Consider the following 20,629-nt stretch of genomic DNA (forward strand, 5'->3'; position numbering starts at 1 on the left):
ATATATATATATATATGGGTATATATATATATATATATATATATATATATGTATGTATGTGTATATATATATATATATATATATATATATATATATATATATATACACATACATACATATATATATATATATATATATATATATATACACATACATACATATATATATATATATATATATATATATATATATATATATATATACACATACATACATATACATATATATATATATATATATATATAAATATATATATATATATATATATATATATATATACACATACATACATATATATATATATATATATATATACATACATACATACATATATATATATATATATATATATACATACATACATATATATATATATATATATATATATATATACATCATACATACATATATATATTATATATATATATATATATACATACATACATATATATATATATATATATATACATACATACATACATATATATATATATATATATATATATATACATACATACATACATACATACATATATACATACTATCAAATGAGAATGCCATCAACAGACACTTGGACATAAATCCAGCATATGTAAACTTAAGAAGAACATGTTCATAATAAATAAACTGTACATCCAATATATCTCCCCCCCCCCCCCACCAATCACACTGACTTATTACGTGGAAGGGGTGGGGTGGCTGTTTTGCTATATATTGCCTTTGATTCTAGTAAGTCTAAGCATTATCCTCTGAAGACGACCCCTGGCAGGGGTTGAAAGCTCAGGAATAAAACTACTTTATGATACGTGATTCATTTTTTCTCCCTTTGTGGATCTCCAGCTGCATATATTATTATATATAGCATTTTTAATGTAGGTAGATCATTTCAACCTGGTCATTTTAAAAGTAGCTTGCAAGCCAAAAAAGTGTGGGCACCCCTGTCCTAGACCTTTCCTCAGCTTTTGACACTATTGACCAGAAGATGTTGCTGTTGCAGCATGAACATCTGGTGGGGCTTAAAGCAGCTGCTCTCAACTGGTTCAGGTCACTTTCAAGGACTTAATTCTTTCTCGATCCTCAAGGATTGATTTTGGGTCCCATTTTATTTTCCATATATCTTCATCCTATAAGAGCTATTTTCAGGAAATGTAATGTTTCTTTTCACTGTTATGCCAATGATGCAGACAGGAATATAAACACTGAAATTAACACACAAATAATTTTTAAACTTACACTTTTACTGTAAAACTTCAGTAAAAACAATTTTTTAAATTAAATTTTCATCAATGTTGCATTGAATTTTGATTCTGTGGTTAGACTTTCATCATGACAATGCAACGTATAACTGCCTGTGATTGAATTTCGTTTCTCTCTATTAAATAAAACTACTATTTTAAATGTTTGGCTCTGAGATTTGTTAATTGTCATTGCACAACTATTCTAACGGGAAACAAAGTTTCAATACGAATGGCATTTCAAGATCTCCTTTGTTGTGTAATGTTATCCGTGGAAGATGTATTACATTACCTTTCTTGGATACATCTTTCTTTCTATAGTAATTCAGGCGGTGGAAGACTAGATGGTGTTAACGGTTGTAGATATTCTTCAGGATATTGCAAGTTGATGTTTTCATCTTCCGCACGATCACCAACTGTTTCAGCATAGTCTATTGATACGCATTTAACCAATTTGCCATGTAACTGATCGCCATTTTTGGCATTAATTCGTTTGACTTAGTTTCTCGGTGCTACGATTTCCCGTGCACTCATTTTCTCTGTTGATAACCCTTCAAGATAATGAAATTCTTCAATAAGATTTGGACATAATACGTCTTCTTTAATTTGGAAACTTAAAATGAGGAAGACGTAAAAATTTATAAGAGCTGAGAAACTGAGCAGAAACTGTCTCTTGTCAAAAGCATTCATACGAATGAGAGGTGAGATTAATGTTTGCATGGTTGAATATATGTTTGAGAGGAGAGTGTGACTTATGAGAGAAATTGCATGGCCAAAGTGAATATGGTTGAGAGGAAGGAGTGACTTGATGGACAAAGTCTTATCTTGCAGGACTTGAAAAAAATCTTCCAAAAAGTCTTGTCCCATCGCAGGATTTTTTTTATATAGAAAGATATCAAAACAAGTGTATTTTTAATCAAGGATATAACTTAAGAAAAAGAAGTTCGGTTAGGGCACATACTGAACGTGTCAGCTTGGTTGGTGCAGAAGAAATGCAGTCTCGCAATCAAGAGGTTGCAGGTTTGATCCTGGGTCCTCCCTGCATATACAGTTTTGTACAGTAGTGAGCTGCTATTATTACTATTATATAATAAAAATATACATTTGATTTGAGTCTGTAACATCCTGTGTAAATTTATGGTACTTGTAAAAATAATTACTTTTCCTCACACACAGACATTCACGTCAACATGTCATTTTAACAATTTTTTTTTTATTCAGTTTTATTCTTGGATTTTTGAATAAAAACAAAAAATCTTTCAAATGACATGTCAATGTGAATTTCCATGTGCGAGGAAAAGTAACATCCACCATAGACACTGCTTTGTCTGCTCAACAAGACATCAGAAATGAATGAGCTGTATTTGTGTGTCTGCTTTTATCCCTTCAGCACTAACTTTTACAAGTTCCGTGAATTTACCCAAGATATTACAAACTCACATAAAATATGTTTTTATTATAGAATAAGAATAGCAACTCACAACTCAAAGTGCTAAATGCAGAGATGATGCAGGATTCAAACCGATTACTTCAAGGTTACTAAACGATAGCTTATCCACTGAGCCATCTGCGTAAATCCTTGAGTTTGTACTAACTGATAGCTGGGCTTCAGCAACATGTCAATTGAGCAATTATTTTTTCTTTGGTTTTATTACTGAATAAAAGCATACTTGTTTTGTTACACATTTTGTGAAAGTGTTTATTGGATATTTGTGCTTCAGTCTTCACACATCCTACACTTCACGTCAAAATTTTATGTCATTATTACTACAACATATGAAAGCATTTTCAATCTATCACTGCTTATTGGTGATATTATTTTCATTTTAAGTCAGTATTGTTTGTTTAGCAAGTTAATCCAGCCACGGGGGAAGCACAAAGAAGTGTGTTTCTTCATTCAGGTTCCAAGCCCAGATATATGGGTTATGTCAGGAAGGGTATCTTGTGTAAAATTCTGCCAAATCAATATGCAGACAACATTATGATTTCCATACCAGATTGGTCGAGGCCTGGGTTAACAACAGCCACCACCAGTACTGTTAGACAACTGTTTACTGGGAGAAATTGGGCTGCTTTTGACAGCAGGAGAACGAGGGATGGGCGTGTCCAGAGGCAGGAAGAAAGTGAGTAGAGTGGAAGGGTAGGAACTTTGAATGTTGGCAGTATGCCTGGTAAAGGGAGAGAATTAGACAATATGATTGAAAGAAGGAAGGCTGATATATTGTGCATGCAAGAGAGCAGATGGAAGGGATAACAAGGTCAGATGTAGTGGAAGCGGGTTCAAGTTTTTCTACCATGGTGTGGATGGGAGGAGACAGAAGTAATGGATAAGAAAAGGTTTCTGGAGTGAGTTGGATGAAGTGGAGGAGAGTGTACCCAAGGGAGAGAGAGTGGTGATGGACATGTTGGTGAAGGGAACAGAGGAGATGAGGAAGTGATGGGTAAGAAAAGTGTCAAGGAGAGGAATGAAGAAGGTCAGATGGTAGTGGACTTTGCAATATGAAGGACATGGCTTTGGCGAATTCCTATTTTAAGGGTGACATACAAGAGTGAAGAAAGATGCACACAGGTGGATTACATCCAATGCAGGGGGGTCAGTCTGAAGGATATTGGAGACTGCAAAGTGGTGGCAGGGGAAAACACAGTTAGGCAACATAGGATGATGATCTATAGGAAGATGTAGTGATTAAGAAGAGGAGGAGAATGATGGCAGAGCCAAGGATCAAATGGTGGAAGCTGAATAAGGTAGACTGTAAGGTGGAGTTCTGGAAGGAGGTAAGAAAGGCACTACGTGGCACTGAAGAATTACCAGATAGCTGGGCAACTACAGCAGAAGTGGTAAGGGAGACAGAAGGATGCTTGGTGTGACATCTGGACAGAATAAGAGGTAGGCAAAGAAGAAGTGGCATAGTCAAAGAGAGATAAAGTGTACGGTGAAGAGAGGGGTGGTGAAAGCTAAAGATAAAGCATATGATGAGTTGTATGAGAGGCTGAACACTAAGAAGGGAGAACAGGACCTGTACTGATTGGCTAGACCAGGGGTGGGCAGATTCAGTCCTGGAGGGCCGCAGTGGTTGCAGGTTTTTGTTCCAACCCAGTTGCTTAATTAAAAACCAATCCTTGTCAATTATTTAATTGCATGGCTTGCTAGTGCTTTAACTCTGCCATGTCAAGTCATTCTCATATCCTAGATTTATTTTCCTTTCTAAGGATATCATCCAAATGATTTGAAGTCTAAAACAGATGAGTAATTCTCAGTGCTTCACTTTTTTCTCTTCACTTTCCTTCCAAGTATTTAATTAAACCAAATAGTGCATGAGAAATACACACAGGTGTAAATGAAAACAAGCTAAATGGAGAAATGCTGGTCTCTTTTGTCATTTGCATGGTATTGCTAATTAGGAGCAATTAAAAACCAAGCATAAAGCTGTTTAAGACTAAAATAAGCAATAAGAGTTCAAAATCTTAACGAGCGAGACAACTAAAGTGAAGCTGAAGTGTTACTTGAGCAATAAGGGCTTCTTATTAAGCAATTGGGTTGGAGCAAAAACCTGCAGCCACTGCGGCCCTCCAGGACTGAATCTGCCCACCCCTGGGCTAGACAAAGACTAAGCTGGAAAAGATGAGCAGCAGGTTAGGGTGATAAAAGATAATGATGGAAACATACTCACAAGCAAGGAGAGTGTGTTGAATAGATGGAGAGATTAATTACTCTGAGAGGGTGATGAATGAAGAGAAAGAGACAGAAGGTTTGATGATGTGGAGCTAGTGAACCAGGAAGTGTAAAGGATTACATTTAATAAAAATGTAATTTTTCAAGCCAAAAAATCAAAAATTTTTTACATGCTTTGTTGAGAAAAAAAATGGAACACTAAGAAGGTTAAACATCTACTGTATAAAAACAGTGATGAACATCGCCAACAACATGCATGTAAATTTGCCAGTTTGTTTCAAATTCTTGATGTTCATCTCCAATTTTTCACTTTTTTCAAAAGTAATCTACTAGATACAATATCTTAACTCTTTTAGGGCGGATGTCGACAGGAGGGGTTGAGGGCGAATGTAGACAAAAGTCGACATCCAGGGATAGAGGGCAACAATCAGCTGTTAATGGCGACAAAACTCACTGTCACGTCGCAGGCATTCCCTCTGTGCTTGGAGGAATGCTAGACTTGTTGACTCGGCAACTAATCCTGGCATCGACATGTCACAAGGGAGCGAAGCGAGTGCAGAAAAGAAAACACTCGGCAGACAATGTTTTGCGCATTATCGCGGAGTCGGATTCTGATTTTTCAGAATCAGATTTTATTGACAGCGATCAGGAGATTGAACAAGAGAGTGAGAAGCCGGCATCAGCTGATCGGACACCAGCCGATGCCGCGCCAGCTGAACGCATTCGCACAGCCGATGCATCTACGGCAAGGTTCACGTGGGAGGAATACACAGACATTGATCCATTGGCTACCGGACTTCACAAGACAGCATGGCTTGCTGTTGGACACGACAGATCACCAGCTGCTGAACTACTTCAGGCTGCTCTCTCCTGATGCTGCTTTTCAGCTACTGTCAGACAAGACAAACAGGTAGGCAGAGAAATTTTTTGAATCGCGGGCTGCGCTTGCATCGCATTCTCATTTTTCAAAGTGGAAACCCACAACAAAAGACGAGATGAAGTGCACTGTGGCATTACAAATAGAGATGGGACAGAACTGGTGATATAACTTCAGAGAGCATTGGTCCAAACGTGCTTTGTCCCCTGGTGGCTTTGGACAGGTTATGCAGCGTGATGATAGGTACGTGATGCTGCAAAGTTTTATTCAGAAAACTTGGTGGCAGTGGCATGGCACGATGGCAAATGGGTGACTTGTCTCTCTACAGTACACACTAACAATATATGTGAGAAAGTGCAGCAACAGACAATTGAAAAGTAGGCACCAAAGCAACACATATTGTAAGCAGTGCAATGTGGCAATGACTGAAATTGGCTGCTTTGAGCGAGATCAGGCTTTGCAGGACTTTGCTGTGTAAAATGTATGTGATATGTATGTGAAATAATAGAGTATGCAGGCTCATACAACATGTAAGACAGTAACATTTGTCAAAAGTAAATATTTTTTGTTGGTTTCAACTGCTTTGTGTTCTTTTTTTTAAAAAAGTTTTTGGAAAAATATTCAGCCCTGGGAGAAACGAAACAAAAAAAAAAATTAGCCCTAAAAGAGTTAATCAGCAGGTTACAACATAAGTGCATATTTTTAATCCATCAAACATCCTATGCAACACATAAAAGAAGTTCACTTGGAACAGTTCTGCTAAAAATAAGTTACTCTTTGTTTCAGACAAATGAGGTGAAGGGAAGAAGTAGACCTTTACACCACAGAACACGTCACAGGTGGAGTTTTGTTCAGCCTACATGTTGCCCTTCCAGGGTGCTCCTTTTCAGTGTGACAAGGGTGGAGAGAACATGGAAACAGTCCAGAACCATTTTACTTAAGACATGCATACCGTTTTAAACATTAAAACCAGGATTTTGCTGAGATGAACATTACTGCAGTTTGGGTTGCCAAATGTGCATAGAAACTGGGCAAACAGCTGTGTGTTGCTATGCTGTAAACGCTCTTCCAATTTAAGATTAACTGTGTTATAAGCACTAGATTAAAAAAAAAAATCAATCTGATCATTTGAGTGTGACTTATTTATGATTTAATGATTAGCGAAAATACCCCAACAAAACAAAACAAAACAAAAAAAAACCAACAACTTCACAAAGCTGACCTCTGTTTATATAGGACTAGCCGATGCGTCAGTTTAAGAATACGAACGGAAAAATGGTGAGAAAGGAATTCAGAAATCAAAAATAAATAAATACATCTTGAAAGACGCAGTGTGCATGTAGAATTTTCGGCCAAGCAGGATTACATGTGAAAGTGATAAATAAATCGGGCTTTCCGCATTTACGTACTATGGCCATTGCATCCAGATAGGTTTGCAGCATTTATCTTGGATTTCCTGGAAATATGGATGGTAATATGATCATTTTGCCTACACGTACGTTATGTTCAGTGTTTGCTTGCAGTGTGTCTGATAGTTCCATACGCAGATCTTGTTGCTGTAATCCGAGATAGTTGAGACGCGCGCCCTCTGTTTTAACATACGCATCTACGACGTACTGTTGGAATAGTTTGCCGCTGGAGTGCAAAATACTAAATGTATTCCTTACTGCTAATCTGTACGCGTAAAATTGGCATTGAGTAAGCCTTATTTGCTTGGCGGTTCTTTTAATCGGGAACATGTTGTAAATCTTTGTGCCAGCCAATGTCTACACAAGGAAATAAAAGTGAACCATGTGGGTAAGCGCAATTCATATTGAGCGTGGAAATCGGTTTACAGGAGTTGCCTATGGGATAGATGCAAATGTCCCTTTCGGCAGGCGGTTTGCCATCTTCTCCGACAAAAATCGCTGCAACATCGGTGTGACATGTCAGGGCACTGTATCTTCATAAATCCTGCCTAGGGTTTTCCTTGAAAACCATTCGTACAGATGCTGTTGGATTGGACTGAGATGATTTCATGCATGTGTTTGTATGATTTAGCGATGAGGCTGATGGTTCGGAGCGTGGAATCTAGCTGGAGAAGTACATTTCGCTGCATGCAGAGTTTGCTTTATTTTGTTAGCTACTTCAGTAGCTTGCGCTGTGTCAAATAACATACAATTGTCCATATCCTGGAGAGGTAAAAGTGTTAGCGTATAGTGGAGAGATTTGGTGATAAATTTGCCCATGTATTTTAAAACAACATGGTCCATGGCCAGGAGGTTAAGTTATCTGTGCACCCAGCTGCAAACGCTAGAGAAGAGTTGTATTCTCGAACGTGTTCACGATAATTTTTACTTCTGATGTTTGCTGTGTAAGAAGCTGTTGTAAAGACACAGGTGTCTCCCACAAAGGTGGTAAAGCTACTTTACCATTGTGGCAGCACCTCGAGTACTTGTTGGATGCATTACGCTCAGCAGGCCAGTATAGTGCATGACAAGGAAGAGGACGAATAGGAATCGAGAAATGCTGTGTGGGCGGGACCACTTTCGAAGTGGAAGCAGGACGAACCAGAAGAGAAATATACATAACAGATGTCACTGCTGCTCAGTTTTGACAACTGCTGACACAAGTACTTTTCTTTTGGATTCACAAAGTGAGAGTTAAAGATTTACAAAGATAAAAGTTGCCAGCTTGGGCATAAATATCTGGCAAAGTGAAAAAAAGACAACTTTGCCCAAAATAAAGCTGGCAAGTACATTTATCAGACTAGTCTATTGTATTTAGCCAATGATTTATCTTTTGTGCTCGAAGAAATACCATTGGCTATAACTTTCTGCCAAACACTAGCCATTAGCATGAATTTCTCAAATTAAAAAGCTTCACAAAACTAAAATGAAGTACTGTCAAGCAAGTGTAAGTGGGCTAACTTACAGTATTGTTGGCTTGTCCTGTGCTATACTTCCAGCGTGCTTCCTCTTTGGGCATTCATGCACTGAGCTTGACCAATGCTGTTGTGAAACCCCCAACTGAGTTGTACACAATGAGGATCATCTTTCTCAACGATTTTTTTTTTTGGGTGAAATACACGGACACAGTGGAGAATTTTGCTGGATATTTGGAAGAAACTTCTTCCAATGTGTGTGGTGCAGCTGCCGTAATTATTAACCTAGTCCTCCAAAAAAAATAATAAAAGTTGTGGCATGTCAGCACAAAATGTGGGAAAAGGGCCAGGGACAACTTCTTGATTAAGAAAATACAACAGGATTACTAATTTTTAGTCAATTATATTATTTAAATTTAAGCAGGCCAAAACAGCATGCTTTTAAAATCTGGTTTGTCAGAGAATCACTCAATAATATCCACTTGCAGAGCCACAGCACCATGCATCACCGCAGTTGTAGACCCTCAGTCACAGACCCAGAAGTGACGTCACCGCCGTTTCAGGACTGACTTCGTAAAATTACTTTTGGAAGGTTTCGTCAAGTCTCGGCAAAGCCCGGAAGGTAATGTCGGGTCCAGGACCCGTTCAAAAATGAAGTGATAAAAATGAGAAGGAAAAACAATACATCAAACCAAATAATATGCATCATTGTGAAGTTCAGAGGGTTTCTGCCATCACATTGTGTCATACATCAAACTGAACAATATGGATAGTTTCTGTGAAATACACTATTACCATTTATGTTGTGTTCGGGTCTGTGGAAACCATTTAACATGTCGACAAAATTAAAATTAAGATTTGTGTTAACTGAAAATAGTTTTTCGTTTACATTCATGAAACGAAATATACAATATAATTACAATGTTTACACCAGTTTACTAGAGTTTAGTAAATGTCAATAATAAAAGTGATTAATTTTTTTTTAAAATTTACTATACATCTGTGCAATATTGTTCTAAACCAATTTAGAATGAACATTTAAGTCAATCTAATATTTTTAAAAATGTATGTGAAGAAAACTGCAATACACTGACAGACTGAGGAGATCGTTCCTCCCCCACACTATGCGACTCTTCAATTCCACTCGGGTGGGGGTAAACATTAACATTATACAAAGTTATTGTCTGTTATACCTGCATTTTTATCACTCTTTAATTTAATATTGTTTTTTATCCATATGCTTCTGCTGGAGTATGTGAATTTCCCCTTGGGATTAATAAGGTGTATCTATTTAATACATATTCTACACTGAATTAGGGCTGCAACGATTAGTCGGCGTAATCGATGACGTCGACTACAAAAAATTGTTGATTTTTTTTATTGTTGACGCGTCATAAACAGAATCTTCAATAGAGGCTCCAGTCACAAAGAACCACATTGATTTTTGTAACTGCAATGCACTACATGAATGTCTCGGGACAGTATCGTTTGTTATTGTTTGTCAAGACTGCACAGTCTTACCAACGAAGAAGAACGTCTGAAGAGAAGAAGAATGTAAAGGAAAATAAACATGGTTGCAATGGCTAGTTGGTTAGAGGAGGGGGAAGGAGATGGAAAAAATTGAGACAGAAACTTTCTAAAGTGTGGGAGCACTTCACCGAAAAAGAAAAAAAAAGCTGAATGCAGATTATGCAAAGCGGAGCTTTCTTTTCACGGCAGCACCACCGCGATGCATGAGCATCTGAAACGCAAGCATCCTGGAGCTGTGATGCTGCCGTCTCTTGAGAGGTAAGTTTTAGCGAGTAAAGTTAGTATCACATGTTAACGTTGATGTTTGTACTATAATGTGTATATCAAGGTTTCGACAATGATAGTTAACCCTTAAACCGACATGTTTGGGGGTTAATGCACCCCTAGACACCAAATACTTTTTAGCCGCACTTTTTAAGTAAACGTCACAATTAACAAAGAAAATGTGAAATTTTAATGAAACTTTTTTTCATGCAAAAAGAGCATCACAATTATTGCAACACTGATCATTTTACACACTGCAAACGAACTGTAAAAACTATAAAAAAAATCTACTGTAATAATCTATTATTATATGGTCAAGGTGAAACTAAAGCCACTGATGAAATTCAGTAAATCACCGAGCCAACTGTGCTTGAACTGGCTGCATGCAAACACACACAGGTAAATGCTGATGACTGCAGGCTCGTCTAGTGCAGAGGCTGAATCCCAGAGACAGTGGTCGTGAGCTGGCTGCTCAATGAATATATGGCATTGACTGATCAGCTCCAGCGTGCCAGCAAATTGCTCTGTGAAGCAAATATAGCGGTTGCGGGGTTCAATGAATGTACGTCGCCAAATACTGTATACTCACCCCGCTGCATGCTGGCAAATTACACCGAGACACTACTATAGCCGGGTGCAGCATTCAATGAATATCCATCCATTTTCCAACCCGCTGAATCCGAACACAGGGGTCTACTGGAGCCAATCCCAGCCAACATAGGGCGCAAGACAGGGAACCAATCCCGGGCAGGGCGCCAACCCACCACAGTCAATGAATACACATCGCCAAATATACTCGGCTCCGGCGTGCTGGCAAATTGCACTGAGAAACAACTTTAGCCCGTTGCGGAGTTCAATGAATGTACATTGCCAAATGTATGTTGCCTCATATACTCGGCTTTGGCATGCTTCCAAATTGCACTGCAAACCAACTCTTGCCAGTTGCGGCATTCAACAAATGTACTTTTCCAAATATACTTTGTACTTTTTTTGTATAATATTTGAGTTCATATGAATAGTAAACCATCTCTAACCAACGTTAGGTAACTTGTGTTTTGGAGTATATCAGTGATTAGTTTGTTACATATTTTAGTCCGTTATTTTTTTATTTTGGCATAATATAGTACATGATGTGATAAACTACAACACTTTTCCTTCAGAGCGTTATGATTAAAACATCTTTGTCTGCAAAATCATTCTTGTGTATTACTGCTACCTCTACTCCCACCGAGTGTCGCTTCTCATCAGCTGGGAACATTGTCGCAAAGAAGAAAGCCAGCCTCACACCACAGCATGTCGAAATGCTCACGTTCCTGCACTGCAATCAGGAATATATGTACATTATTGTTTTATTTTATTTGAATTGAAGCTTTATTTAAACTTTGACTTTAAGACACACCAGTGACCATTTTTGGTTAAGTTAAATGCACTTTTTTTGTTTAAAGACTATGTGCACTTTAGTTTGTATTGCTTAATGTATTTCTTTTTTATTGTGATGGTCACTCTAATATAAAACACTGGTTGTTATTTTAATTGCGTTAATGCAGAGACATCAGGGTGACATTCAAAGGTAGACAGATGTGAGCAGATGAGGTAAGACATGCACTGGCACCCAAAACAGTGCAACTACAGGTCGCAGGCATCAAAATAGTCAGGCATGAAATAATCGTGACTAAACGAAAAAAAAAAAAATTGAACGATTAGTTGACTACCAAAATAAACTTCTCACCCACTCAAATTTCTTAAAAAAAATGTATGCAGGTTCTGTTAACCATGTGAAAATTTCTATCACATTTCAGGCAACTAAGGCAGAGTGTGTCTTAGCTGCCATAGGGCTGACAGTTTATTGAAAATGAAAAGTGTCAGATCGGGGGGGGAGCATAAATGTGACAGAATAAAACTGAACAATAATAATAATAATAATAATAATAATAATAAACTAACCTTTACAAGTACCATAAATTTACACCGGCTATTACAGACTCAAATCAAATGTACGTTTTTATTCTATAATAGTAACAATAAGAGCAACTCACTACTCAAAACAGTAAATGCAGGAAGGACCTGGGATCGAACCCACAATCTCTTGATTACGAGACAGCAGTTTTTTTTTACCTCTGCAGCAGCCAAGCAGTCATGTCAGCATCGTACCCAACCAGATTTCTTTTTCTTCGATTATATTCTTGAATAAAACCACACTTGGTTTGTTAAACGTGTACCTTTTGTGAAAGTGTGTATTTGATATTTGGACTTCAGTCTTCACACATTATACACTTCATGTCAAAATTTTGTCATTAGAACCTGAACATGAAAAGTTTCTGTTTAAGCTATGTGTTCAACATTTCTTGTCTCGCATTTCCTCTCATCCTACATTTACCCAGATAGTTGTAGACACGGAACACACATGAAATGCATGTATTCCAAATACGATATATTATTTACCCTATACAATTCCAGACCTACCTCACACCCAGATTAACAGACTTGCTCTTTTAGAACATTTTTCTCTGACTTGAGCTGCATCGATGGGGGATGAAATAGAAGGCTGCTTGTGCTGACTGACAACATTTGTAAAACAAAGACACCGTTGAAGAGGTACGAAGGAATTTAAGGTGTCCTTGGATTACGACTTTTTTGTAGGCTTCAGGGATTCTAGTGTTAAGGCCTAGACTAGGTACTCATGCAGTCTCGTGCTTAAGACTTCAAGATTTAGTTCCCTAAACCTTTTAATATTAGAACATGTCCTTTCATCCTGGGGAAGTAGTTGGTTGCTCTCCACTGCACATTCTTGTATCAAATATAAACTTAAATTTTACTGGCCTTTTTAATCACTTCTGTACAAGTCTAAACAATTAGAGTGTTGTGTCAACATATACACCTAAAATGCTTTCAGTGGTTGCATTCTGCAAGTACAAAAGACCCACGGAAAAGGGGAAAAAAATTGGGACACAGTGAGAGGAGAAAAAAAATGTATTTCAACTTTACTCTCAAAATTGTCACTTCTTGTAGTTTATGTTGTTATTAAAGACAAAATTTGACTTTACTCTTGCAGTTTTTCCACCATTAAAGTAGAATGCTGTAAACTTCATCTTTAAATTGATGTTTCATTTACTACAGTTGCTCAAACCTCACTGTAACTAAAATTGCACATTAAATGCTTTGTATTCTAATCTCTACGTGCTTCTTAAATAGACTTCTTCTTGCACCGAGGGGAGCCGCATGCAGCGATCGCCACACAGAATGCATTCACTTCATATTACAGCTCTCTCAACATTTAGAACACTAACATTTTTTTACTTGATATCATTCTCATTATGACATGCATTAAATCATGAATATTACATTTAACAGATAAATTGTTAACTTCATTTAAATGAAGTATACGGTTAATAATTAAACATGTGGGGGAACGGAGGCGTAGCGGTAGGACTGCCACCTCACATTAAGGGTTTCATGTGCCTGCTTGGAGTTTGTACGTTTTCCTGATGAATCTCCTCTGCATGCTTCAGTTTCCTTCCAAAGGCATGCAGGTTAAGTAATGCTAAATTACTCCATCCATCCTTTCAGGGTCAGGCTTGTCCCAGCAAGCATCGTATGCAAGGAAGGGACACTCCATGGATGGGGTGCCAGGTCATCACAGGGAAAAAACGAGCACATACACTAGAATCGTCAATTTAGCACAACCAAATGCCCCATTCTGTATGCCTTTGGAAGCATGTAAAAACATCAGGAAAACTTGCAAGGGACCCCCTTACTCCAAGGCAGCCATGCCCACGCATGTTTAATACGTGCTCTGTGGCCTAATACACTTCCGTATGTAAAAAATATCTTATACCATGTAACAATTTGTTTAACTTTTGACTATGTGCAGCACTTTTAGATAGATAGATACTTTATTAATCCCAAGGGGAAATTCACATACTCCAGCAGCAGCATATTGATAAAAAATAATATTAAAGAGTGATAAAAATGCACATTTTGTACATTTAACTGCAATACAGCATGCAATGAAAATACAGTACCAAAAACTTGACCTTACTAGTTAAACACTGGGATAATATTACATTCAATTTTATTTCTCTTTATGTTTTTTTAAACTCAACCCTAGTTAAGGTCATTAAAAGGCCACAGCAGCATATTGGGCAGGGCACAGGCCACACTGTACCACTTTATTGTCACTAAACCATCTTCCCTACATGTCTCTGGGATTCAGGAGGAAAAAATGAGAAACCAGTGATAGCACCAAAAAACAGCTATTTTGCCAGAGTCTTTTTTTTTTTCTTCAACCTAGCATAGCCGCAGAACATTAGATGTGTTAGATGTGTAAAATTACAAGGGCAGCATACTGATAAAGCAGGAAGGTAAAACAAAGTATGGCAAAACAATCACCATTTAAATTCCTACGGTACGCATTTTTTAATTCTTATTATAGAACTACAAGCATGTGCCTATCTGCTTACGGATTTATGTCATCAGATATTCTTTAAATGCTGATAAATGTTCTGGAATGACAGCCTTAATATTGTTCTACTATTCAGATAGTTGTGCCCCACAACAGTGTTGCTAGTTGCAAAACGCTTGGTACTGTGTGCAAGTGTTTTTCTCCTGGTTTCTCCACGTCATCAAGTGCGAGGTTTCTCCAAACACAACGGGTCGTTTAGGCTGACTGGCTACTTAGTAACGACCCTCTTTGATTAAATACGACTTTAAAAATGACTGGCTCCCCATCCCGAGGTAATGTTTGCTTTCTGCCAGACTGTCCACTGGCGTACACCTGATCTATAATAATAATAAAAGGCAAAGCCCTCACTGACTGACTCACTCACTCACTGACTGACTGACTGACTCATCACTAATTCTCCAACTTCCCGTGTAGGTGGAAGGCTGAAATTTGGCAGGCTCATTCCTTACAGCTTACTTACAAAAGTTAGGCAGGTTTCATTTCGAAATTCAAAGCGTAATGGTCATAACTGGAACATATTTTTTGTCCATACACTGTAATGGAGGAGGCGGAGTCACGTATCGCGTCATCACGCCTCCTACGTAATCACGTGAACTAAAAACAAGGAAGAGATTTACAGCACGAGTCACACGCGGGAACGAAGGTAAATGACGTTAATTTTTGACTGTCTTTTAATACTGTGTAAGCATACATATTAACACATGTGCAATTAAACGTGTGCATTTACGGGGTGATTTCTCAGGCTTAAAAGCTCACCTTTTATCAAACGCGGGAACAAAGGTAACTGATGTTGTTCACTGTCTTTTAATACTGTGTAACCATACATATTAACACACGTGCAATTAAACGTGTGCATTTACGGGGTGATTTCTCAGGCTTAAAAGCTCGCCTTTTACTAAAAAGGTAAATGCAAAACTATTTTCAATCAGTTTATTGAAACGCTCCCGTTAAGGATTGCAATAACATATTCGCGAGAGAAAAGAACGAAGTAGGGGGAAATGGAGGAAGAGCTGCAAACAGCAAAAAATTAATTAAACAATTGAGAACGGAGCGACTTAAGCATACAAGCATGTTCATAAGGGAAACAAAGCACGGTGTAAAACGTAAGTTTAAATTAAGTTTATAGAAACGCTCCCGCTGCGGATTGCAATAACATATTCGCGAGATAAAACTTTAATGAGAAGACACGAGGTATAAACGAACCACACGCCGTGGCGCAACGTTAGGGGCAACAGTTTCAACCATTCTATGATCTGCTTCTCGCAACTGAAAGACGGCACATGGCGGATGTTAGCCGACTTGCTGACCGCAACGTTAGGGGCTTCAGCTATGGCGCTGACGCCACATCTCAGTGCCAACACTTTGCAGACTGTACTTAAAAGACACGCCCTCCTCACTGGACAGTTAAAAACACCAATCAAACTAACGATGACATCAAGTATTACCCAATCAAAAGTAGGAAAGGAGGCATCTTCATAAAATGCGTGTGGGATGATTTGCATGAGACGCTGCTGTAAAAAAAAAATTATAAAAAAAATACGGGATAAATCCCGTCCAGTATTGATTCAAAACGGGACGCGCAATTTCATTCTCAAACGCGGCACCATTCCGTATTTTAAAGGACGGGTGGCAACCCTACAGTGCCAGGTAACCACCCATACAATCACATTGTGATTCAGACTAGGAATGCAATGAATGTAATTACCCCGATCTACATACAAGGCGAAAGTCTTGCAACATTCAAAGATGATGGTTTGGGATAAGTACACCATACAACATAAAAGAGCTTATAAAGCCTTGAACCGAAAAAAGCAAGATCTCAGAGATCGTAAAAAAAAAAAATAGGAGGTAATGTCGTTTTACTCACTGTAGATTTTAGTCAAACATTACCAGTTATTCCACGAGGGAGACAAGCAGATCAACTCAACGCGTGTTTAAAATCCATGCTTCTCCCACGTTTGGTTATATGTCGCGTGTTCTCGGGTAGGTGCACCAAAAAATGTATACATTTAAGCATGTAATGGGCAAACAAAAAATGAGGTATACCCGAAGGCACTGCAGTAGTACTTAATGTAACTTTACTTCTTAAATGTTAATGTTTTACTGTTTAATAATTTATACGCTTCTTATATGTTGTTCAAATTCTTTTATCAAAATACCACTGACAGCGCAATGCACGATAACATGGAGTGAATACACCATACGCATCCGCACACGGCTGCCCTGCTGTGCGCAGATAGGAGTTGATTCTACAATAAAATAAAATAAACATAAAAAGATAGTAGACGTGACGTACTATATGTGTACCACATTTGAAGTGTATAGGTGAAACGGTTTGCGAGGTACAGGTCATTTAAAATCCTGGACAGACACACAAATTGCCACGGTAGCAAATTACAGAAGAACATTTTACTGTTTAATAATTTATATTTATATGAAATGTGCTTCTTATATATTACTTCATATTCTCATATGATAATGATGTTAATGTTTATATTGATTTCTGTGTTATTAAAACTGCATGTATATGTGTATATGTATATATATATATATATATATATATATATATATATATATATATACACTAGCAAAATACCCGCGCTTCGCAGCGGAGAAGTACTGTGTTAAAGAGGTTATGAAAAAAAAAGGAAACATTTTAAAAATAATGTAACATGATTGTCAATGAAAGCCCGTTTCAGTCAGTAAGTCTTCTGTGTGTGTTTATGTATGTGTGTATATATATGTAGATGTGTATATGTAGATATGTATATATATGTATATGTATATAAATGTTTATGTGTGTGTGTGTATATTATATATATATATATATATATATATATATATATATAAAAAAAAAAGACAGCAACAGTTATAACAATGACAACACAATTACATTGACAATCATGTTACGTTATTTTTAAAATGTTTCCTTTTTTTTTCATAACCTCTTTAACACACTACTTCTCCGCTGCGAAGCGCGGGTATTTTGCTAGTCTCTAATAAGTGGATTCAGAAAATACATGAATGGATGACGAACTGGCTGTCAAAGCCCATCGACTGCAAGGCGACAACACGGGTTCACTGACTATAAGGGGAGTTAAGCCCACGGTGTACAATGCTGTAATGTACAGTATACACACACCATTTTCATGTCGGGTATTGCGGTTGTTCTTGAATGTTTCGTTCTCCATCCATTATCAAACACGAGCTATCTAGGATAGGATTGCAAAGAACCGCAGCTAGTCCTAGCAGTAATTAAACTTGGGACTGTCCTAATTGGAACGCAGGGCACATCCAAACTACATACTCGATGTCTCACGCGTACACGACCGATAGTTACTCCAACACGCATCTTTTTCAGACGTAGGTCTAGAATCGGGATAGCCGGGAAAAAAAGTCCGCTCCTAATGTTCGTAAAAGAAGGGAATACTCAGTGACGTCCTGTGAAATCACATTGTAATTAAAAGCATAATCGAGGGGAAAAAACAAAACAAGCAATGCTACTGGAGGCAAAAACGCCAGCTAGTTTAGTTTATCAAAAGCAAAGACAAGCATGCCTCATTTACTAATGCAAACCCCTAAGAAACTGTTCAGACTCCACCAGAAGCAAAGCAGTATATTTTCCTACTTGTTAGCCTGAATGTAGTGTAATTCCATTGGGCGCATATCATTTCGTATCGTCAGTGACTCAGCAATAATGTAATAGGTCAACGCACTTGAACCTTTAGACTCGCACTTGAACCTTTAGACTACGTGCCACGGCATATTACGTAACATCAAAGTCGGGTTTAATCGGATTCGTGAACCGAATCGAAAAATCTCAAACTTAATAGTAAAAAATGATTTTCAAAATCATCTACTATAATGCCATGCGTATTGCATAAATGTTCATTTACAATTCAGCACTTCGCGTACACAACTTGCACTAATACACATTTAATTTAAAAATGTAAACCACGTTACCAAAAAAGAAAAAAAAAACACGCACATTAAGTTTCCACCAGTCTACTGACAGCGTAAAGAACTGAGAAACCAGTCGAGAGGGGCCGCATAACCTGAATAAACCTCTGCAAAATGGTGCATAACATGCCCTGAAACTGCCTTACCTGCTGGGTGAAAAACACCGTGCCTGACACTTCCGAAGCGCCTTTCAACACACAAACAGCCTTCATACTCATTTTCACAAGATCAGCGCTTCTTCTGCAGTCCTTCTGCTTCACACCCTGCGTAACTAATGCAAGTGCGCCTAACTCTTACGGACCAATAGGGCGGTGCTAAGTGAAAATAAAACCACTGAACTGCTAATGGTGCGTCACTTTAACACTCGGCCAGTACACGGAAGTGACGACATTGTCTTGCCTACGGTTGCACAAGTCCTGTCCGTTTGTGGAGCCGTATGTAAAAATGAGCAGATTAATGCTTTACTTCGTTTAAAGATTAATCCTCAGCACTTGTAAGAGTCACATTTCAATAGAAGGTTTGGCTAGTAAAACTTTGGATTTCAATTACATTAAATAATATTTAAATAACACTGGATTTAAAATATTTAAATATCTTATATTCATGATTTCTAATTAGATAGATAGATACTTTATTAATCCCAAGGGGAAATTCACATACTCCAGCAGCAGCATACTGATACAAAAGACAATATTAAATTAAAGAGTAATAAAAATGCAGGTAAAAACAGACAATAACTTTGAATAATGTTAATGTTTAACCCCCCGGGTGGAATTGAAGAGTCGCGTATTTTGGGGGAGGAACGATCTCCTCAGTCTTGTCAGTGGAGCAGGACAGTGACAGCCGCCTGTCGCTGAAGCTGCTCCTATGTTTGGAGATGACATTGTTTAGTAGATGCAGTGGACTCTCCATAATTGATAGGAGCCTGCTGAGCGCCCGTTGCTCTGCCACGGATGTCAAACTGTCCAGCTCCATGCCTACAATAGAGCCTGCTTTCCTCACCAGTTTGTCCAGGTGTGAGGAGTCCTTCTTCTTAATGCTGCCTCCCCAGCACACCACCACGTAGAAGAGGGCGCTCGCAACAACCGTCTGATAGAACATCTGCAGCATCTTATTGCAGATGTTGAAGGACGCCTGTCTTCTAAGGAAGTATAGTCGGCTCTGTACTTTCTTGCACAGAGAATCAGTATTGGCAGTCCAGTCCAATTTATCATCCAGTTGCACTCCCAGGTATTTATAGGTCTGTACCCTCTGCACACAGTCACCTCTGATAATCACAGGGTCCAGGAGGGGCCTGGGCCTCCTAAAATCCACCACCAGCTCCTTGGTTTTGCTGGTGTTCAGGTGTAGGTGGTTTGAGTCGCATCATTTAACAAAGTCCTTCATGAGGTGCCTATACTCCTCCTGCCCACTCCTGATGCAGCCCACGATAGCAGTGTCGTCAGCGAACTTTTGCACGTGGCAGGACTCCGAGTTGTATTGGAAGTCTGATGTATATAGGCTGAACAGGACCGGAGAAAGTACAGTCTCCTGCGGCGCTCCTGTGTTGCTGACAACAATGTCAGACCTGCAGTTCCTGAGACGCACATACTGAGGTCTGTTTGTAAGCTAGTCCACGATCCATGCCACCAGGTATGAATCTACTCCCATCTCTGTCAGCTTGTCCCTAAGGAGCATAGGTTGGATGGTGTTGAAGGCGCTAGAGAAGTCTAGAAACATAATTTTTACAGCACCACTGCCTCTGTCCAAGTGGGAGAGGGATCAG

General features: G+C 38.3%; 1 protein-coding gene across 1 annotated transcript in view; it reads right to left on the reverse strand.

Annotated features, from left to right (window-relative positions):
• sod1 (superoxide dismutase 1, soluble) overlaps positions 1–19,205 on the reverse strand; it is a 27,085-nt gene extending 7,880 nt beyond the window's left edge. The window contains exon 1 of the mRNA XM_051925763.1: positions 19,011–19,205. Within this exon, the coding sequence (XP_051781723.1) occupies positions 19,011–19,082 (72 nt within the window). The 5' untranslated portion in view covers positions 19,083–19,205. The remainder of the gene's footprint in view (positions 1–19,010) is intronic.
• Between the last annotated feature and the right edge of the window lie 1,424 nt (positions 19,206–20,629).

The sequence above is a fragment of the Erpetoichthys calabaricus genome, chromosome 4 (genome assembly GCF_900747795.2).
Source record: "Erpetoichthys calabaricus chromosome 4, fErpCal1.3, whole genome shotgun sequence".
Classification (NCBI taxonomy): Eukaryota; Metazoa; Chordata; class Cladistia; order Polypteriformes; family Polypteridae; genus Erpetoichthys; species Erpetoichthys calabaricus.